The sequence below is a fragment of the Pholcus phalangioides genome, unplaced genomic scaffold (assembly GCF_987345545.1).
Source record: "Pholcus phalangioides strain wild (caught in Gottingen) unplaced genomic scaffold, Ppha-v1.0 ptg000009l_1, whole genome shotgun sequence".
Taxonomy (NCBI): domain Eukaryota; kingdom Metazoa; phylum Arthropoda; class Arachnida; order Araneae; family Pholcidae; genus Pholcus; species Pholcus phalangioides.
In genome coordinates this window covers 48953468-48978017 of record NW_028301602.1, presented here as the reverse complement: position 1 = coordinate 48978017, position 24550 = coordinate 48953468, and the positions used below count along the sequence as shown (strand labels likewise).

General features: G+C 34.4%; 1 protein-coding gene across 5 annotated transcripts in view; it reads right to left on the bottom strand.

Moving 5' to 3' along the window:
* Cdk8 (cyclin-dependent kinase 8) overlaps nucleotides 1-24550 on the bottom strand; it is a 170158-nt gene that overhangs the window by 24211 nt on the left and 121397 nt on the right. For all 5 annotated transcript variants that reach the window (XM_089236458.1, XM_089236459.1, XM_089236456.1 and 2 more), the window contains one exon: nucleotides 13877-13974. In XM_089236458.1, coding sequence (XP_089092584.1) covers nucleotides 13877-13974 — 98 coding nt within the window. The remainder of the gene's footprint in view (nucleotides 1-13876; nucleotides 13975-24550) is intronic.

Sequence of the window (24550 nt, the reverse complement as noted above, 5' to 3'; positions counted from 1 at the left end):
CCGCTTAAGTCTACTACGATTTTTGTCCCTTTTTGATAAGTTACAATTTCCTGTGTATTACCATTCTAAGAAATTTTTGACGTTGTGCGTGGGTACTTTGATAATCCTTTTTTTCTTTGTTCTATATGATGGGTCCCTTTTTTGCGCTATGGGGGGGGGGCCGTGCACGTGAAGAATGAATGTTTGAAGCCTATTGGCTGGCCTATCATTTTGGTGGCGTTTCCAGGACAGGTTTTTCATTCTTTTCATGGCCAAAAAAGTGTGGATGATCCCTAAAGTGTGGTGTGATCCCTATTGGATGTTGAAATTGTCAACATACAATAGGGATAAAAATCTTATCTATTGTGAGTTTTGATATTGTCTGTTGCAGAGAATGTTTTTGGCGGAACTCGTTTTACGATTTCTTGGAAAAGGAATAAAAGAAAAAGAGCTAAAGCCTTGTTAGACGCTGAATATGTCATTTGGTTATGATTGTGAGTATCGGTGGCCGTGAATGTAATGGCTCCACGCAAACTTCATACTTTAACTTTAAAATTAAAAGTTGAAATTTTCAAAAAAACTAGAATCGGGAAGAACGAGTGAACTCGCCATTGCACGGAACCCATTTCAACATTTGCTATAAATAAGGGAAATTTTTTTTCAGCATTTGAATCTTATTATGACCCAAGCAGAAAACGCATAAGAAATCAGAATTCAGCGATGTAGAGGAAGCAACTTTTTTGTGGTTCAAATCCCCAATCTCACTCAATCCCATTATCAGGATCAATAATTCAAGAAAAAGCAAAAGATTCCGCAAAAAGTCTCAATCAAGGAAATTAGGAATCATCCTAAGATGAAAGTCTTTTTACAGAAAATTAGACAAAAAATTTGAGAATTTCTGGATGTTAGAATTGACGGAAAAATTTCTATTTTAGTTTCAGTTGAAATGATTGATTCTGCATGGAACTCAGGCACGAGTGCCATGATTTGGAAATGATTCCGTCATGTTGGTTTTTGTTCAGAGTCTTTGGAAAACGATTATTTCTCTGAAAATTCCTTCCAGATTAAGTGTGGAGAAAACATAAATGGCACTATGGGTGATTGTATAGACGATGAATTTGTGAGTATTGACTATGATCTTGTAACTTCAGGACTTTTAGCAGATGACGATATTCAAGAATCAATCAACCAAAGCAAGTGCTTCATGTTTTGAAGAAATAGAATCAGAAACTTCAGATGAAAAAGTATCTGCACCATCTCTCCATGATGCACTAAAAACTCTAGATGTGATACGCTACTTCCTATGCAGTCAGGAAAGAGCCGAACAATCGCAGTATAAAATGAATAGTGTATAGAAAAATTTTTGTTCTCTCTTCGGAAAGAAAAACAAGCAAATGGACTTTATTATTTTTCATGAGGTACATTTTTTTAAATATACGTTTTGATTTTATTTTGAAACAACCCCGAATTAAAATTAATGAGAATTAGCATTTTATTTAATACAATTGTTAGAATGTAGATAATTATGCACACAAAAACGATCGGACAAAAATTTAGAGTGAAACCTTGCTAACTCGACATCCGTTTAAGTCAAGGTGTTTGTCGATACTTTTGGGGTGTCGAGTTACAGAGAGTCTACTGTATCTATAAATATGAAATCAATTTTCTGTGTGTTTGTTCATTATACAAATCTATAATTTTAGGTCTATCATAGCCAAATTTTGTATATAAACCAAATGGGACCCAACTTGAATGATGGGCTACTTTAAAAGTTTGTCAGAGTTGGGCAAATGCTCAAAATAGGCAAAAAATTGTCGGGCAACAATGGTTCCTCAGACTCAACAATCACTTTCAGAATATTTACTTTGGTTCCCTAGCAATGCGTTTCTGATGTTCATGTGGCTACAAAATTGTTTGTCACTTCTTTAATGCTGCCAGTATTATGTACAAAATAGTTTATTCCTTTATAATGGTTTGTTGTTTTTCCAATCCTCTCAGTAATTGATTGGTTCTATTATTTTTCCTTCCTTTCTCTTCCTTATTTAGCAAGTAACCTTTCCTACAAGAGGTTTTCGTATTTTTCTTTTGCTAACTTCACACAATTCTGAAAGTCATCTAGCTGTTTAGTTTATATTAATACATATGCTACAACATATGCATTGTTACTCTGTTCTTTGTATATTTTTTTCTTATGTTTATTGTTTCAACGCAATTATAATGCATGATGCCATTTAAGTAACTATACCAGACCAGAATCAGACTTTTGCCCCCCCCCCCATGCCCAGTCCTAGGGGCCCATTGTGGGAATACAGATAAGCCTATAAAGAAAGTGAAAGGGAAGACTGTATTTTATGGTTGTCAGTTGATGTGTGAATGATTGTATCGTGTGAGAAAAAAAAAAGTTTGTGAAAGTTGGTTGTTTTTGGTCATGGCTAGAGCCCGGATTATATGCACTAAAAAAGTGGCAAAATATGCTCTAAAAATATGCAAATATGCACTTAAAAATGCAAAAATATGCACTTAAAAACACAAAAATATGCACTTAAAAATGCAAAAATATGCACTTAAAAACACAAAAATATGCACTTAAAAATGCAAAAATATGCACTTAAAAACACAAAAATATGCACTTAAAAATGCAAAACTAAGCAATTGAAATACAAGATGTGCACTTAAAATACAAAATGTGCACTTAAAATACAAAATGTGTACTTAGAATAATAAAATGTGCACTGGGAATCCAAAATTATGCATTAAACACCCCAGGATATGCACTAGAAATCTTTAAAAGTAAAAATTTCCGAAATATATGCAACAAATGAGAAAAAATATGCATTAAAAAAATCATCATCCAAAAAAAAGCAGAGAGTATTTTTAAAATGCATCTTTTCTATTTCTTAGTGCATATATGTACTCATTTACAAAAAAATACCCCCTCATATATATACCCTTCCCCCCGCATATGCAAATAACTTCTACACATATTTCTTATTCAGGAATTTTTCATTTTCAGTTTGTTGTAGCTGCTCAAAAACGAAAATAGCAGTAAAAAAAAGAACTTCGACACAATTTCTAAAGAAAAAAATTAAATTAACACTGACATATCTCTAGAAATACAATAAAACGGTTAATATTCGTAAAATACTTTATAAATATGTATTAATTCACTAAATTTCACCTGCGGGAAAAAAACCGATGTTATGAAAATATTGTGAACAATATTTATTTGGAAAATTATTTAAAAAAAAATTGAGTGAACTTAAATAAACGTCAAAAATATGCACTTATCCTGAAAATTCTTTGATTTTATGCATTTATATGCATTAATGCTAAAAATGGCTAAAATATGCAAATGCATATGCACATATGCATTTGCATATAATCCGGGCTCTAGTCATGGCCTTTAAAATTTGAGCCGGAGGAGGATTTAGTTTGGAGTAACTCTACATACAAATGCCGCCACACTGGCAAAAGTCCAATACACAAGAGGAAGATAGATCATATAAGAATTTAGATAATAGTGATAAATTGTATGCATGAACCAGAGAACTCAAAAGTTTATTGATGGTGTCAAAAAATTAAAACAGTCATTCTCTAAGATTTGTAGTTGGTCACCAAATACACTAGCCAGAGCAACTGCCTCTTGTTTTTTTTCTCCCAGTATTTCTTTTTAAATTTTTTTTGTAATTGTTTTTAAAGGATAAATGCAGATAATTGGATAAATACAGATAATGAGATAAATGCAGTTAAATAAATAGATGTGGATGTGAATTCAAAAGCACACAAGATGAATATTAAATGGCAAAGCTGAGTAAATAGGTGCCAAATGTTAATAAGTGTGAAAAATTTTTCAAAGGGGTTAAATAGGTGCCAAATAAATGCCAGTATTCATAATGATAAAAATTTGTGAAAGATGAGCTGTGTGCACGCTTCAGTGCATTGGTGTATGCAAAAGGGGTGGAGTTTAATCCCCCCCCCCAAGTCGAGATTATAGTGTTATTTTGCAGGGAAAAACTTGACACCTTCCCTCCTTCTTCAGAAGAAAAACATTTTTACCCCCCCCCCCACTAAATCCTGTAGATCACAAAAATGTTCAAAGCGAATAAATAGGAACCAAGTAAATGATAATAATGAACATTATAAATAATAGATGTCATTTGTATATTTAACAAGATTTAGACAAAAGTTTCATACTTTTAAATTTTTCACAGAGATGTAATCATTGTTGGAACAATAAGCCAATATAAATTCTCCCAGGGAAGGTGGAAAATTTGTTTTTGTCTCCTGTACATAATGCATACTGAAGTTCTTGGTGTGGGTCTCCTAATGTAATTCACAATTTCTTTAATACATTAGTAGTCAGATTCACCCATGAAATCATATTGGTTACGGTTGTCTCTTGATGCATTTGAATATGTGAGACAAATTTTAAGATCATTACGCATATTATGGTTCCTAATGTACTAAGGGGCTCTCACCAATTTCAGGGCTCAGCATGGATCATGGCGTGAAAATAGGGACCAAAACATTTAACAAAGTGACCAAATAGTGACCAAAATATTAAAAAAAAAAACCAAATAGACAATGAATTTTAATTATCAGCAAATTGAATGAATTGAAATTGAATTTAGAGTTTACTAAACTCTGCATTTCAATGGAACTCTTCTAAATTACTTTTTTTACATAATAGTGTGAAATAATTAAATCAAACTCAAACCCATTCTGCTAACCAGAAAAGTTTTGAATAACTTATAAAATTTATCAACAACTATGTGTGAGAGAGTAATTACATTATGTCATTTATAAGTAACAGCTGCAATGCCTTTCCCCCATGTTGCTTTCCACAACCCATCTCAAAATCAATTTAAGCAGAAATAATTTAAAAACCGGAAAAGTTTTCACATTCAAAGAAGAAAAAAAAACAATGAAATAACACAAAGTTTGATGAGAGAATTTGTTCCATCCACATTCTAGTGGATTTTTCATTCATGTTATGCTATGAATATGACAGTATATAAAATATACTAAAATTTTTTTTTAACCAATACAAATTTTATTTACATACCTAGGTTTCTACAATTTGTTCCGACATGTATTTTTTCAACTCTTTGAGCCAATTACAGCACAATTAAGAGAGAAGCAAGATCAGCAAATAATTCCAATATTCACTGTTTGACAGGGTTTAAGCTGGATAAAAAATTCCCTTCACAAAAAAGCAAAAATGAAGAGAAAAGCTTTAGCAAAATGCTACAATGCCAATGTAATGATTGATGGTTGGATGTCTACTCGTTTCATACCTCCTGTATGCATTTTTGCGAAAGTGGCTACTACTTCTTTCGCATTCTACAATTTTCTTTTGCATTTTGCAAAAAAATACGACCTTAAACCCTGCTGCTTGACCATCTCCAATTCTGAATCCCAAATTGGCTGTACATTCAACAATGACACTAGAATTTTCTAATGAACTGTTCAAACATAATCAGCAAAAAATATTTCATGATTTAAAGTGTTTCAATCCAGACTATCACTGCTAAACCATCTTTCGAAAATGCAGAGTTTTGAAGTAAATGTTCAAGACAAAGTGATAGAAATACATTGATTTTGTCAAGAAAAGTTCATTGTATCTATGTTAAGCACTCAAAAAGTAACGAAGATTGATAATATCAGCAAAACAGATATATTCAACGCTTATTATCCATCTCCTGTTGAACAACAGGAATAGTTTCATAAGAGTTGCATGATTGACAACAATCCCATTATTTTTTTTATTGACCCATCCCATATACAAATACACATAAAAAAGTCCTCTTTCGACTTCAAATAAATTGCAAGTGGAAGGAGCTACAGATATGCACGGTTGGATTTTAAAGAGAATGAGTGAAATGCTTCACTACACAAATGCCTAATTTTGAATGCCAAATTGAGAACAGCTTAATACTTTATGGCAATAAATTTTGGGCAAGAGAAAATTTTGCCAAGATTATGTTATAAATTGCTGAAACCTTTCATTCATAGACAAAAAAGTACACGACTGCAGGGGTGAAAAATGAAAATTCAATTGTTGTAGCAGGAAAAATTTTGTTTTTGTAGCACTTTAAAATTTTGGCAGTAAATAAAATGCACGGTTTTATATACATATATGCAGTACATAACATACGCAGTATTACTTTTTACTCCAAAAAACTGTTATCTCAGCTCGGAAGAAGGGGGGGGGGGTGTCCCCCACAAGGCAAAAAACATAAAACTTTCTAGAAAAATTTTAAATTTTTTTAAATTTTTATATCATAAAAAAATTTAGAGAGACTTATGGATAGGCCTATTTATATTTTTACAATTCTTTACAATAATCGATAAATGTTAACATAAATGGTAATACAGACACACATATGGCGTTTTGTGTACTAGCAACCATAGATAATTCTTTGCTGTCTCTCCTCATATATATTACATTCTTTTTTTTAGGGTCTTCCAAAGTGCAGAGCTTGTCAACTCTCTTTGACAAGGCACAGCAAATTTTGAAGACATACGTTTTTTAAGAATGACGCTCCTTCGAGACCACTTTCAAAAGCACAGTGCAAAATGTGTAGATTACAAGATCCGATGTAAATAAGGCAAGGTGAACCAGATAGTTTTACTGCGTTGCCCATCATTTTTTAGAGGGATTTGTTCACATTTTACTGTTCAATGCCAGTGTAATCATTTTTGATAAATGAAGCACTTCCATTTCTAGCTCTTTGCTGAGCATTGTAAATATTGTTTATGCCTCTTCACGCCTTAAAAATACAGAAGGCAACTGAATGCTATTGGGTAGCATCAGAATCACCAAACCTAGAATAAGCCTATGTATAAAACTTTTTTGAAATGCAAACCTTTTTTTCACCTATTTGCACCATAATTTTGAATGATGAATGTTAGTTACTTTCCAAGACCATGAAGTAATAAATACAAAATTATTTTTCCCATCCAGACAGAAGTTTTTAATGACTACTATACTTGTTGAACCCTCAAACTAAGCAAATGAAAAATTAATCAACCAAATGGTCCACATACACGCCCCCCCCCCCCCGCCAAATAACCTTAGAAATTATAAAATTTCTGCTTTGGCAGAATCATTAATTGCATTCCATTCTTCAACATTTGTAAGATTTGACAATATATCAATGATTTCCTGCTTAATTAAAATCAATTACACAAATTTTGTCGATAGGATTTGGTAAAAAAGTAGGACAAAAACTAGAAAGTAGGACAAAAGTAGGGCATTTTACCAAAAAGTAGGAAAAGTAGGACGAGTGGGAGCCCTGTTCAGTGTATATGCTTGTGTGATTTTTCATTTCATTTTCATCCTCATTCATTAAAAAGTGTTTCTCCATTACATTGATTGTTGTAGTTTTCTTCATTTGTGCTTTACATTGTGTCAACTACAACAAAATTTCTTCAAGTACTTATTTCTGTACTACTTTTCACAAATGCAGCTGTTTCTATAAATTAATAGATCCATAATAACACATAAATTTACAGACTCAAGTCACAAACTCTTTACCCTCCCAGTAACAAAAATTCACCATGTTTCATAGCTTTTCATCATAATAAATTGTATTAATATCTTACATAATTCAGGGCATGAAAAAAAGAAAAGAAAAAAAAATTTCTTAGGAGCCAAGCATTCCCTCTCTGCTCATGAGAAAAAAACTCCAAAGATAAATCTTTTCCTCTGACATCTCATGTCTTGGTAACCTATTTCCCCATTAGTAGACAGTTAATATAAATTTTGAAAAGTCTATGTTGCCCTTAAGGTTCTAATTTCATTCACACATAAAAAATTTAATCACACACACACACACACACAAAAAAAGTGCCAATTTTATATTTTAGTCTCTGTGGACACCTGGCAAATGGAATATGTCAAGCCCTGATGCATGCGTTAAGGTAACTAAGCAAACTGTGCACATGCTTAGCACATCAAGAAAAAATAATCACTACAAAATAAAATTCCTCTCACATTTTGATATAATTTATGGCATTATAATCTACTATTTTACAAAAGTTTGACTATATGAGGTTTGTTCAAAGAGTATCCGATCATCGTTTTTTGTGCGTGAACCAATTAAGCAGGGGAGGCATGGTTTGAGAACATTTATGCAGGCAATCCTAGTGCTCATGCTTGAATTTTTTCCTGCCTGTAGAAGCTGCCAGTTGCGAGCCTAGTGAGCGAGAAAGTGAGCATCATCGCATTTCCGTTTCTTACAAAATGGCAGGAAAAACTTGAACAATAATATTGCACCAATTGTGATGGAGATGTTAATTGCAACACAGACCTCTTGCTAGTACTGCTAGGGGATGGCTGTGCCATGTAGCATGTACTTGTGATGAACCATGCCACTGGAGTCACAGATGGTCAACATGACTTTGGCATTGCATCTCCTGAAGACCAAATTGCAGGTTGAAATGCAATAAGTGGATCCAATGCTAATGTTCCCCTCACCTGCAGGTTCTCTGATAGTGATTCGATGATCCTGGGGATAAACAATCTTACTTTCCTTATATAACGCCCGTTCCGCGCTTGTCGTTAGATAAGGAACTATTGTAAGGAACGTGCTAAGGAAAATTCCTTAAGCGGCACTCTCCCCTTTGCGTTGAGCATTGTTCTTAGGATCCCGTGACGGGTTGCGGAGGAAAAACCGGTCTTTCGTTCTTTTCGACGGTTCAGCTCACTATTCAACCAATCAACGTAAAGCAAAAAGTTTACAACTACTACTACGTATTAAAAATCAATATTTATTCAACATTTGTGGCAACCATTTGTAACAATAGTTGGGAACCTTTGGGGAATTTGCCAAACCTGCCTCTATCTCTTATTTTTGAAACATGTTTATATAGATGTAATTGTATAATCTTTAATAGAATTTGTTATGTTATCTTAACTTTTTATAACAACGCATGGTTAATTCAATTAGTCTGTGATATTTTCATTGCTCATAGTCCGGTAAAATGTGCGATCTTGATCACATCGCCATTTTAATTTATTGTTGCCATTCTTATTTTTGTAAAAGTTCCTATAAAAAATCTATTGTCATTCATTTATGTAAATTAGACGTTTTATTTTCCTATTGGCTGTGCTCTGATGTGTATTTTTCTCAGATAGTCGGTCCCAGGAGTTGGATCGTTCCGTATTTCCTTTTATAGGTATAAATTCCCGCCGCCACTTTGCATTAAAGCTCGCATTTGTTCTCGCCTTTCAACTCGAGATACATCACTTTAGGTGAAGGTGGTTGCCTTTGGGTGAGTCATCTGAAGTATGAAATAGTTCGTCTCTCTGTTGCTATTACATCGCCGGCTGGTTCCGGACCCATCATGCCACATCTTTAGTCAATCGTTGTCGTTCCCGGTTCCTGTCATCGTTCATCCGTCCGTCTTAACGTTCCGCATCGCTTCCGATCATCATCTCGGCCGTTGTTTGCAGCTCTTCCCGCCATGTGAGGTTTCATCTCGGATCGTGACCTTCCTCCAAGGTCGATGACGTCACCGCATGTGTGATCCGATAAAGATCGCCTAACTCCTGCAGTCGGACTAGATTGAGACAACAGACTTGCATTGGTGTACGGTATGAAAATTAAGAAATAATTCTGTTATTCCTAACTTATATTGTTAAAGAATTAATAAATTTACTTTTGTTAAAACTAGAAATTTCTTTGAAATCATGTGTCTCTCTCCTTTGTGTATCGATTGCATCGATTTCGCCAGACCAGAATCCTGGGTAGTTATGCTGGGTTGTCGCACATTGCTTTATTTACTTTAATTTCGCGTAATGTTTTTATTTTTTTTACGTTGGCATGTGCACAAGTTTCTCGTATTTTTAATAACTTTCTTATAAGATATTTTAATAATTTTCTTACTGGACATAAATTTTTTTTAGAAACAATTCAAGTTTTTTTAATAGAAATTTTATATAAATTACAATTTTTTCTGAAAGATTATAATTTTAGTTGCTCATGACATTACATCATAGAGGTTAATACAGCAAGTGTCATGCTCAATCATGAGGGGAAAATATTGATTCCAGGTCTATGAATTTAACACGCTCATGTTTTAATGTTAATGATTCTCACTCAGGAAAATGTATTGAGATTTCTTATTCGTCCATCAAGTCTTGACATGTTAGAACTGTAGCTATTTCCCCCATATACGTTTGGCAAATATTGTTTGATACTATATATTTTGATATCACTAGAATCATGTCATTCACCATATCTCGCAATAAAATTTTAATTTCTTTCCAATTGTTTCATTACATTTTTTGACAGCATAAGTTATCAACTGCAGTGAATCCCGCTTGTTTTCCAAGAAACACTAATGAGAAACTAAGCAGGGAAATGCTTTGGACAGAAAATTTTGACGAGTTGACAAAAATAAGTCATTCTAAATGGGAATGTTGTTCGTTTTGTGATTTCAGCTGCATTTAATCAAAAACAAATTATATAACTCTGGTTCAGATAAATCAAAATCAACACTTCGTTCCACTGAGCTGTTTTCTATGAAACTAATTCTAGATTTATTGTAGTACAAAAATGGAACATTCATAAACAATTTTTCTAATTATAATCACAAAGAAAACAAACTCATTTTCTGCTTACGATCATGGATAAATTTATTAGATAAATGTGTGAACAGTATATCATACACATATATGATTGCAGCTGTGTGTGAATATACACATAGGTGCTGGTTAAAAGTTGTTGCTTAAAAAACAAAAAATTTCTAGTTTTAACCATAGGCCATAACTTGTGTCATTGCATTCAACATTTTTACCTGAAATGAAAAGGGTGAACTGTATGATAGTTTTCAGTATAGAACTTTGTGCACGTCATAAAAAATTCTAAAGATAAAAATGAAAAAGATTCAACTTACCTGCGGTATCTATGGATTAATCCATCAGTACATAAGTACACTTCATGAGCACCGATTTCTGTCTTCAACAGGCATGTAATGTCTTCATTTTGCGACTCTCGTTTCAGTAAATGGTCAAGAACCTAATAAGCATTTCAAATAGTATATAACAAAGTACCAAAATATATAAATAATAATACCAAACATTTCAATGTATCAGCTTATGATGGAATAAAATAACATGTTAGCTGTCAACTAAAACAATTTGCCAACAAACTGCTAGTACTACTAAACCACATATACAAGTGATATAGTTCTGAGGAATTTCTAATTGACATGCCTTGGAAAGTGTTGTGTATACATAAGTTTTTGTGTCCTTAGCAAATTAATTGCAATGTATAAGGAATACGTGTTTCATGTTCGACTTACTACCATCTATTTTTGATACTGAAAGTGATGATATGTGCTTGAATTTTTGTGCTCTGAGTACTATATTAAGGGTCAATCTGTTCTGTGGACATATGTATATACATTTCAGCCCCCTCATAAGGCTGTTGTAACCTGTTTAACAAATTATATATATATATATATATATTTGTTAAACAGGAGAAAAAATACACCTAGGAGCAATTACTAATGAGAATAACCTATCCTCAAGTGTCAATTATACCATTTGAGCAACTACATTGAACACTTGTAACAGTGCTCCTACTTAATAAATATAACACAGTAGTACAGACAATTATTTTCTGAAATTTCTCTACAGATCCATTAATATCAAGAATTCGTTCTTTATAATTTATTAAGTTTTACACTTATATCTCATGGGGGGGGGGGGAATCATCTGAAGGACCCCAAACTTTAAATCCTTCTCCACCAGTGATTTGAACAAGTTCATAAAACAAAATTATACAGGCCAATTTTAAATACATTGTTTAATGCAAATGACATATATATTGTATTCATAGGTGCCGGAACCTAGGGGTTGAGGCCAATTGAGCCCTCCCCCCAATAAATTTTGAAAGAGGTCAGCCTCCAAATAATTTCTGAAAAAACAATGCACTACACCTTTCCCCTCCTGCATACATGCTCGAGTCACATTTATACGGGACAACCAGCAAGTTTCAGCCTCCTCAATGTTTTCATGTCTGCACCTCTGATTGTACTGTACAGTATATCAAAAGATTTAATACATAACTGATAATATTGAACATTTTTCAACCTGTGTCTGCAGCAAACCTATCACTAAAAGTGCTGCAGTAATTTAATGATTAGAAGTTCTGCAGATAATGTGGAGGAGGTGCATGTGTGGTTTGGTAGTGCAAATGAGATTCGTGCGCAATTTTTGACAGCAAGTATGTAAATTGGTCAAGTATTTCTAATGCTTTCATAAAAATTACTCGGCCCGGGGGGTCTATGCAGCACCTCCTAGGGATAGATGGTGCTGGTCTACGACACTCTTTAGATGGCACGAAACTATGCGCTAACACAGAAATATAAAATGTGACCTTATCGATATAGTCCAAACATAATACATTGTATTATAATAACATGTTTCCCATGTTTATATATATATGAACGAATTAATATTCGTGAATATAGCTTGCATATATGATCATCTCGCTATCTGTACATAGAGCCGGAACTGAGGGGGGGGGGGCAATTGCCCTGGGCGACAAAATTTAGGGGGGGGGAGGCAATTTTAGGTGGAAACAAAAAACACCGTTTTAAAACTGTCGAATTTTAAAGTTGTAGAGATGGCAAAATTATGTTTGCCCCGGGAAGCAAAAATCCTAGCTACAGCCCTGTGAGTAGATATTATATAACGAGGTCGGTTGGTAGGATTTTTTCTCCCAAAGCCGTCATAGAATCATTCCGTCATACGTCATTCGTATAAAGCGTCAATATTCATTTAAAATGAGTGAAATGTCATGTTAAGAAAAATAAAAAAAATTGATTTCATATATATATCATAAGTTAGCCTACCTTCCACTCAACAGCAACTCTTGTCTTCGTCTTTAGCTCAAGCTCCTCGCATAGGTGTGGCTGTATTTTTCGTTAGCCTAAATATACTTTCTTTTTTTTACATTAAATGCATGTATCAAGCATTAATAGCGCGGAAAAACATGAGGAGAATTGTTTGAATCGAACATATATCTTCCATCCAAGCACACATCGTGCCGCCATTACAGAGAAAAAGTTGTCGCTACGAGCTAACGAGAGGGGCTTCGTTGCCGTTATCGTTGTCATTATACAAGGAAAAAAAATTTCCTTATTTAGAGAAAGGCGAGCGCGGAAATTTTCCATTTTTCGTTAAATAACGACAAACAGCGCGCGTAAGGAAAAAACTGGTTCTAAGGACAACAAGATTGTTCACCCCCTGTATCACCAGAGTTCTCACTTAGTCAATAACCATCTCATTTCTGGATGTTCAGGGCCTACCAGAACTTGCTTCATTAACCATTGATGTGCAGCCATTTTTGAAGTGGTTGTACCCCTCTTTTATCAGTGTGGTGCCCATTTCTGCAGGTCTGTTGAATCTTGCACATTGTTTCCACTCAGGAATCACCAAGCTTAACACACAATTTAATGGAGTAGCATAGATCAAGTTTTTCCTAGGTTTTTTTGTCAAAAACGCAAATGCGACTGCGCTGAGTTACTATCCCTCATTAATTGACGGTCTGCTGGAGACTTGCAGTTTCTGCAGGAAGGTAAAACTTCAAGCATGTGCACTAGGACCATCTACACACGTGTCCTAAACCACGCCTCCCCAATTTAATTGGCTCACGCACGAACTTCTGAACAAACCTTGTACACTCAGGTGAGAGGTAAGCTCATATTGAGTTAATTATCATAGAGACTGTGTGTGTGATGGGGGAGAAGAAACATTATAATGGCTAAAATGATTATTGCACTAAAAACCCCAATCTGGTCGAGGAAGAAAATATTTTGCTCATTAACATGTTTTCTATCATTAAGAAACTTCCAAATAGCAAAAAATATGAACACTCACTCTTGAGTGGGCAATGGATCCTCTTGAAAGTATGAATCTTGCATAGCTTGCTCTGATGTTATTCGTTTAGTAGGATCCATAAGTAATAACTTTTGAAGCTAAGTGAAATGAATGAAAAGGACATTTATGACAACAATACAGAAAAAAACGCAATTTACACAAGATTGGCAGACTTTAGATGAAATTGATTTTTCTCACACTTTTTGCCTTCAATTGAGGGCTTTGAAAATAGTCATAGTTGCACTTACGGGCAGGGTTGTAAAAAACCCTGCCCGGGCGGGGTTTTCTAAAAAAAATGTTTTTTGAGCAAAAAACCCAGGTATTTTGGGCAAAATTAAATTTCCTATTTCCCCCATAATCTCAAAATATCTAATTTAAACATTTATGTACATCCTTTATGTGTGCATCTTACATTATGCCTAAATATACATTTTTGGTGCACATTAAGCTATGTATTTGATTAATAAAATTTACCATACAACAAGGGAATGATTACAAAGTACGAAAGCCTGGATAACCAGGCTTTCATACTGGGGGCTAACGTGGTAAGAGCTATTAGCTGAGCTAGGAGGCTGTCCATGCAAAGTCCTGTTCAGCATTCATGCATATGCTCTAAGTATGGAAAATGTCTGTCCTCCGTAGTTCAATGGTTAGAACACTTGCCCGGACAGTCAAAAATTGGTGGCTCGATTCCCCACAGAGGAATGTGAATTTTCTTTCCGAACTACATCTCAGCTTGGTTATCCAGGCTTTCGTACTTCGTATGAACAATGGAGAGTGACATAGTTTCTCTCTATACAGGGAATAATTGTTCACACACAAACACACCCACTGCTGCATAATTATATCTGGACCTCAAGTTGTATGCAGAACCGCATAAACAAAATTGTTTGTGGTAAAATAAATGAATTTGGATAATGAAAATGCAGAAATCAAGATGGTGCCTGAATTTTTTTTTCTCCAAATTTTTCAAACCCTGCAGAAAATATATTCAAAAGTAATGAATATATTCTTAAAAAATAAAACCTTTAGCTATGTAACCAGAACCATAGTTTGTTTTTAATCGAACCCAAACTTTCAGGAGCTAGTCACATGCTTCTTTTTTCCTTGAATTCCTCACTGTTGAAGAATATCCCTGTATCATTAAATTAAATTCTGATATATTTTTAAAAGAACAGTAATAATTAAAAATTATCTGGTTAAGAGGAGGAGGAGGTAGCAGTCATTCTGAGGATTCATCTCGGAAGGTGTTTCCACTTGTCCAAATTAGCCATTTTTTGGAACTTAAAACTACAGAATAACTTGAATTATCATTAAATACAAATGTAAATAATATTGCATATTACTATCATTTTATACTATCTTATATATAAATGTGAAAGTATGTGTGTATGTATGTATGTCTGTTCTGTATACAAATCTACAGTTTTAGGCCGATCGTCGCCAGATGTTGCATTTATACCAAACAGGACCAGGATTGAACTGTAGGCTACTTTAAAAGTTCATCAGAGCTGGGCAAATGCCCGAAATGGGCAAAAAACTGTCGGGCAACAATGGTTTTGGGGCAAAGAGCATGTACTAAAGGTATGCATATATATATATATATATATATATATATATATATATATACAGTTTGTAGTGTATTTTCAAAGCCCCCTAAATGACAGGCCTGCTGTAAGTGCTAATGCGGCCTTTATCTTATGAACCGCCCATCGTAGAGGTATAGTTTCAATTTAAAAAATGCTTAAAAGGCGTTTGATTAATATTCGCTGCACAAGCTGGACGTATGATGTCACTAACAACAGAGAACAACAACTACGATGACAAAATTGAGAATAACTCTTCAACGCCAGCTAATGAATTCAATGCTTGCCTCAAATCATCAACACTCTGACATGAAGTTAAAAAAATATTATTATCCACCAACATACGAGTATCAACTGCAAAATTACTCAGCACTGCTATCATTTTCACATCAAACTTGGCAATGGAAGAATTCCCGTAGATCCAAGCACTGGACTGTTTACGTTCCCAAATGGATTTTGCCAGTTATTAAACTCAGTTCAAGAACTTGCAGACAAAGTCTTCCCAAACATTCAACAATATCACAGAAACCATGAGTGGCTTTGTGAGAAAGCGATTCTGGCACCAAAAAATGACAGTGTGAACAAGATCAACGAAAAAATCATAAAAATTATTCTGGGAGACACCACATCTTACAAATCGGTCGACACTGTCACAGACACAGCGCAGACAGTTCTGTATCCTGCAGAATTTATGAACTCCTTTGGATATTCCGGGTGTGCCACCACACAACTTGACCCTCAAAGTCGGAGCACCTATAATGCTTTTAAGAAATTTGGAGACACAGAGACTCTGCAATGGCACCGGACTCTGCGGGAAGAAATTGCACAATTACATCATTGAAGCAACGATTCTAACTGGATGTGCCAAAGGAGAAGACGTCTTCACATTCCGCGTATTCCAATTATCACTGAAGAAATTCCATTCACTCTTTCAAGTGATTACAGTTCCTGATTCGTTTACCTTTTGCCATGACAATCAACATAATGCAAAGCCAGTTGTTACCAGTGGCAGGTATCAACCTACTTGAGCCCTGTTTTTCACACGGACAGCTTTCCACCGCCTGTTCGCGTGTTGACAATCCCAAAAATTTGTACATCTACACACCAGATGGAAAAACAAAAAATATTGTGTATCCACAAGCGATTGCCTGAAGTTTTTAATTAAAATATTTAAAAATAAAAGTAATTTTTTCTTACTTGATGCAGAAATTTTTTTGATTAAGAAATAATTAATAAGCTACACATATATACATTTTTTACGAGGCGGGCAACGTCGCCGGGTATCAGCTAGTACTTTATATATAAGACAACCTGTCATGTATAACAACAGACCTGCAGAATGCCTTCACCTGGCTGACGATTTTAATAGGCCAATTTTCGGGGTCGGGCTTATATATTATGAGTGTCTTGAAAAATCAAGCTAAGGCTTATTTTCTGGTTAGGTCTTATAGAAAAACTATACTTTTTGTTCTGTTTCACTTGAAGGTGTTTCGCTACCAATGTTCACAATTCAAAAATCCCACAAAGTTTTTTTTTCCCCCATTATAAGCTAATTTTAAACTGTGACAGGCCTCATAAAGCTTGTTTAGCGGTTTGAGGAAACTGGAATGCTGGAAGTTTGTGTAAGAGCCGGATGACCATGTTTAAGGAAGGCATGTTTGCTGCATGTTGCAGGTGAAATGGAAGTGCTAGTGTCCAAATCAGCTGCAGCGACCAGCAGTGCTCGTGAAGCTGCGAGATGTTTGGGCTTACCACCATCCTCGGTACGCAATATTCTTCATAGAATCTTTGATCTGTACCCATACAGATTGCAGTCATGCCGTAAACGTAAACATTTACCAGCGGATACAGTACAGAGGGAAGCATTTGCGAGGTGGACTTTCTCCAAAATCGAACAGAACCCCACCTGGGTCTTTAAAATCTTGTGGACAGAGATGGTCATTTTTTGCTTCATGGCGACGTCAATACTCATAACTGTCGCATCTGGGCGACGTCTAATCCATGTGAGTACACACACAAACCATTGCATTCCCCAAAAATGACAATGTGGTGTGAGTTCATTGGTTTGTTCATCATAGGACCCTTCTTCTTTGAAACGTAGTGCCCAGTAAAGGGATAGAAAAAGGCTACTGTGAATATGCGCAGCATTATTTAATGCTTCTGCGTGAGAAGGTTGTGTCATGTTTGCTTGAAAGAGATGCGCTTTCTAAAGTCACGTTTATGCAAGTTGGAGCAACTAGTCACACTGCTACTCCGGTTAAGTCATTCCTGATACAGACGTTCAGGGAAGACAAAATCATTAGCAGGGGTCGCAGGTTCCCATGGCTTCCTCGGTCTCCAGATTAGACACCGGCAAACTTCTGGTTATGGAGATATTTGAAATCCAGGGTGTTATCGATATGGTCCATCCAATCTGTCGGAACTGAAAAATATGATCTGCAGAGAGGTGTCATGTATATATCTGGACATACTGCACTCGGCCATTGCTGGATTTGTGACTCGCCTGCAATGTGCTATCCCCTGTGGTGGTGGTCATGTGGAACACATACTGCTGTAATAAACAATTTGGAGGCATTCTGTTCGTTATTTGAGTATCTTTTCTTTGACTTGTGTATGTCAGTGCCACCTATCGGCTGTTTTTTGAGGGTTTTTTCCAGTCTTAATTCCCATGAGCTAACAATGCTAACCCTGCAAACCAATTCATATTTTGTTTATTTTTCCAGTTTTTATGAATTTTTAAAGTTTCTGCAGACTTTTTTCCCAAACTGTATGAAGTCAGACATTTTGAAAAGCTAATGTCTGACAGAAGTCAGGCATTAGAATTTCAAGATCATTTTGCATTTGTTTTATTTTAAAACTACTAAATTTATTTTGAAGTTTTCTACAGTTTCTATAATGAATCGTGCATTGAAATCATCTAATCAGCAGTGTTCATCTAAATCAGTGTTTCTTAAAGAGGGTAATATTGCCCCCGGTGGCGATGGAATGGTCCGGGGGAGTGACAGAATCCATGAGTATAACATGGGATCCTATGTGTATGCTCGAGTTGGGGGGGGGGGGCAATGAGACAAAGATATTTCTGAAGAAAGGGCAATAGTACAAAAAGTTTGGGAAACTATGATCTAACTATGAACCAGTAAACAATGGCAGAAAAATTGGCTGAAAAATGATTAAAGTTCTTTATATCAATGGAGTGAGTCAAGCCTGTTTGTTGTTTATTTGGCCTACCAGACTGGATTGAAAAGAAAAAATCCTCATAAATCAGCACTGCAGTATAAATGAAGAGAAACTTCTTTAAGCTGGGTATTGAATTTTCAAATTCCCCAAAAAAGTAGTGAAATGGAAATGATGTAAGCTTTCCTTTCTCTTAAAAATCATTTCTACAGACCAGTTCTTATCAGCACACTCGAGTGGCATGTGGTGATTCTTTCATCAGACTTCTGAAGTACAAAATTAATGAATTAACTAATTTGTTAAAAATAAAATAATTTATATTTCTAATAAATTATTAAACATATAATCAAATATTATTTATTTTATAAATAAAAAGAATATTTCCAATAATTTTAATTTAAAAATAATGAGAGAATGATTTAGAATTAATGAAAATGAGAATTTATGCAAGATATAATTTTTGAAAATATTGAAAACTTTCGATAATTTTCAAGGCCCCACATTTGATCTGATCAGTGACATCAAAATGATGTTTTGACTTGCCACACAACTTAAAAACACAAAATGGACAGAATTTGGGAGTCATCTGATTTCCAGGAGGGTGGGAGAGGGGGAAATCAAAGTTATATGCTGTGATGAACAAATTTGTGAAATTCCCACACTCTTCAAACACATGTTCAACCCCTTTCACACAATATTAAGAATGTCTGAAATAAAAAGTTTGTATACCTCCTTTCAGCTAGCAAAATTGCTTTGTCATTTATTCCGAACACAAATCAATTTAAGTACTCAAATAAAATATTATATAGTTTATAACAGGGCTGAACAAATATCAGGCCTCAGGTCACCATGCTGACTAAGGAATTGGTCCTAAAGAATTGATGCCACTCTCCACTATCCATACAAAAGTTTTAACAGCTGCCTGATGAGAAGATGAATTTATGAAAGAAAGAAAATTCAACTGCCCTTATGGGGAATTGAACCCACATCCTCTCACTTGCAGAGCGAGTGCCCTAGACCACTAGATTAGGTGCAGTTACAGAACAAGTTCACAATTGTTGATGCTGCCACTATATGGCAACTTTATTCAAGGATGATGTCACTCTCTGCTATTCATATGGAGGTTTTTAACAGCTGGCTGATGCAAAGATGAATTTAAAAAAGAAAGAAAATTCAACTGCCCTTGCTGGGAATCGAACCCACATCCTTTCACTTTCCGGATGCTAGACCACTAGACTAAAAAGGCATTGAATTTCAATCTTTCCAATGCTGAATGGAATGTTACAACTTTTACAAGAGAAATCAACCTCAAGATGAGTCAATAGCAGATTACATGATAGAATTGCAGAAACTTTCATGAAATTGTAACTTTGAACCTAATCTATATCTGTGATGTTATGCGATAAATTTGTTATGGGTTTGAGTGACGAAAATATCCAAAAAAAAAAACCCTGTGACCGTCAAGAATTCGACTTATAATAATGCAAAATCTACAGCTTCCGGTATAGGAAACTGCTATGAAGGATGCACAAGAAATGCATAATAAAATGTCGCTGCTCGGCATAAAGAAAATCAGTGATGTCTCTCGAATAGCACCCACAGATAAATGATACCAAAGCAATGAAAATTTGGAATAGAAGCAAAGTGAAACCAATGGGACAAACTCATGCTTGTTATTATTGTTTGAGTACTTTTCACATGGCTTATCAATGTAAATTCAAAGACAGCACATGTAGATTTTAAAAGAACAAACATCTACAGAAAGTATGTAGGTCGAAAAGTTATTGTAAATCAATCTCTGAAAATTCCCTACCCTGCTTAAAGAAGTTTCACCCCAAAAGATGGCATAGGGAACAGCCATGAGCTGTAGTAATATTAACGTCACACTTTGCACAAACATGGCGGATAAGTCAGCTTGGGGTTTCCAGGGGCTGAAGCTAGCGGCAAAATAATAAATATATGTCACCAGATAACATGTTTGTTTCATTCACAGGAATGCTGAACAACATTTCACTAAAAAACGAAAAAAAAAACAAACAACTAAATATTGGTGGTGGCAACGCGAGGGAGGTGTTGACACGCGATTGCTCTCCACGTAATATCCTATTGATTTATCGGTTTTTTTTTCACTAATAATATTTTTGTATAATTTTTTTTTTAAGTAACTAATAAGTAAAAAAGGTGCTTAATAATTTAAGATAATCAACATGAACTCTGCAAGTGACTGGCCAAAATTCTTTTGTTGTAACGAACCGATTAAAAACAAGGATGATAAGTTAGCATGTTGTAATTGTGAGGAATGCTTTCATTTTTTCTGTGCCGGATATAGTGAAAAGGGTTTCCTTAGGTTTGCTAAAACACGTAGAGACAACTGGGTGTGTTTTAAAAGTGTTTCACTTCGACAGAATGCGAACTCATTGACAACTCCTTCGACTCCAGAACCTGAGACGAATGAACAAACTACTGGAAATGTGTCAGTAACTGCAGGTACTCCCAATGTGGCAGCTGATAGCAGCCTAGATCTACAATACTGCAATATCAATATCCCGGACTCGGTGAGCAAAATTGTTGGCTCTCTATCACCTGAATCGGCAAAAATTGTTTCGTGTATATCCACAATCTTCGAGAATTCCGTAAAGTCAATCACGAGCCTAATGTAGCAGACAATAACAACACAATCACAAGAATTGATCTTACTGAGGGAAATGGTGGAGCAACAACAATCTGAAATAATCAAATATCAAGATAAGCAATTATTTTTATATACTGAGAATGCCACAAAATGAGATCACATATCCGCCATCTCTAGGTAGACATCGTTGATCTGCAACAATATTCACGACGAACTAACATTGAGATTCTTGGCCTCCCTGAATCAGAGAATGGGGACATACATAGCATCAAATCCCCAATTTTACAGAAACTGGATCTTCTTAATTTAGAGCCTGATATAAATACCATCCACCATGTTCCAACGACAAGAAAGGATAAAATCAAGTCCATTATCGTACAATCCAAATCAAAGGAAAAACATGATATATTATTTAACGCCATACGCAAACTGAAATTGTGTGCCTCACAACTTAATGAACACATCAGACCCAGCAATATGTATTTTAATGAGCATCTGGCACCTCATATGAAACAAGTACTGTATTTTGCTAAAAAATTCAAAACGGAAAATGATTTCAAATTTTGCTGGTCACGAAATGGAAAAATATACTTGAGAAAATCGGAGGACACCGGAGTGTACAAAATCAATATTGATGATTTAAATCACATTATTTAACATGTATGAACTCTCTCTAACTGAAATGTGCACTCTGGGGTCTTCCGATTTTATTTACATTCTATTAAAAAATTTATTTGGAAAATTCATATACAAATTTCTAAAATATACTCAATCGTATACAATTTTTTGCTAGAATATTATGTGAATATTACAGTATCTAACTTAAAATTAATTAAATTTCCAATTAAAATTGTACACTTGTGGTACGTTTTTCTGCATTATAACATTTTAATTTTTAAATTGGGTGTAAAAATTGATGTTTCCTCCGGGGTGCTGGTAGTTATAATATACTGTATATATCTATATTTTCTTGGAATATCTAACATAAAATTCTCTGATCTTGACACTCTGGAGGAGTTCATTAATTTTCTTCATAGCCAAAATATGCATGATTATGATAAATTTTATGTTATTAACATTGTTCACTTCAACATTCGTAGCATAAGAGCAAATTTTGACCAACTGATGGTCCTATTGAATGAATCTATTGATATTCTTGTTTTATCTGAGGTTTGGGTTTTTGAGGATGAGGTTGATCACTATAGATTGCCAAATTATAATTTATTCACGAGATGCAGAGATTATAATAGTTCAGGCGGAATTTTTGTTTATACAAAAAAACCCCTTCAGTTTTTCGAACTTGATTCTATAGTGATGCAAACAGGAGAATCGATAGTTATTCAAGAGCCTACATTAAAATTTACCATCTTCAGCTTGTACAGATCACATTCATTCCCACAAACTCAATGTATTGAAGAACTTGATTCACTTTTTAAAAATATCAAATATAGAGATGTTTTAATAATTGGTGATATAAATATTGACATCCTTAAAACTGATTCTGGTACCCACTCAAATCATCAGGACATGTTATCCAGTCATGGATTTGCCCCTCTAATTTTCAAAATAACAAGACCTCACTCTAACTCCTGCATTGATCATATTTTTATTCGTAACTCATCTAGAGGAAATTTCTTCATCTATATTTACTACAGATTTGACCGATCATTATCCAATTTCTTGGAAACTCAAGTTTTTATTGATTAATCCAAAAACTGATAATACTGACAGGAAACGCTTTAAAAAAATTGACTTATCTGGAATCCCAACCTATCTAACATTATAACTTTGTTTTTACAAATGAAAATCCAGGATTGGTTTTTGATGAATTCATGGTTAAACTTGAAACCATAATTAACAATCATACATCATACTTACAGATCAAACAAAAAAATAAACCTTGGATTACCTCTGAAATAGTTGAGTTAACCAAGATCAAAAACTTTTTTTAAAAACAAAAAAATACCATTTGACATAATAGTGAAGAATGCTCACAAAAACGTTGCAACATATCTCAAAAAACAAATTAGAGTGAGAAAAAAAATTATTACTCAACTTGTTTTTCGAATTGCTCTACATCATCCGGACGTTGGAAACTAATTAACAAAATACTTGGATATGATAAAAAAAACTACACTCTGCCTTTGGAAACCCATTTCATAAATATTACACAACAAACCCATGAATACGGAAATTTTGAGCAGTATATTCCTCACAGTGAAAAATCAATTTTTCTGGCCCCCACAGATCAAACTGAAGTCTACAAAATAGCAAAATCTCTTAAAGACACTGCATCTTATGATACCTTGACTACAAAAATTCTAAAGAGCTTTCCTGAATGCATGTATCAACTGATGGCTGACCTAATTACTAATTGCATTGAAAGGGGTGAATTTCCTGAATCACTCAAATCAGCTATAGTTGTTTCTATTTTTAAAAATGGTAATCAGAATAACCTCAGCAACTATAGGCCCATCTCAATATTGTCACCTACCTCAAAAATAATTGAAACACTTATTAAAACTAGGATTTATTCTTTTTTAAATACCAAAAATTTCTTCTCCTATAACCAACATAGTTTCTTACCAAATAAAAATACTGAATCTACTCTTTTAAACTTTTCTGAATATGTCTACAAGAATATTGACCAATCTAGAAAAACAATAGGTATCTTTCTGGACATAAGAAAAGCATTTGACAGCGTGAATCATGAAATCTTGCTCTCAAAATTGTATTCCTATGGAATTAGAGGAAATACTTTTAATTCTATCCATTCTTATCTCACTAATAGAACTCAAAAAGTTAAATGCAATAATTGTTCAAGTAAGGCCATGAAGATAATCAAAGGAGTCTCACAAGGATCTAATTTAGGACTATTATTATTTATAATTTTTATCAATGATCTCTGTAATGTAAATATCAAGGGTAAAATCATCACGTTTGCAGATGATACTGTAATTCTTCATTCAGGAGATGACTACCCAACACTTATCAACAATATAAATACAGATCTGTTAACAGTTCGTAATTGGTTTATTGCTAATGATCTCCATATCAATATTCCCAAAAGTAAATTTATCAACTTTTCCTTACACAATATTCCACATATTGACTATGACATAATTTTCCAAGAACCAAATTGTACTAGTAATAATTCACGCGATTGTCAACGTATAGAACAAATATCCTCTACAAAATACCTAGGTATTTATATTGATCAAAATCTAAAATGGATATCTCATTGTAATCATTTAAAATCAAAACTTCATTTCATTTCATACA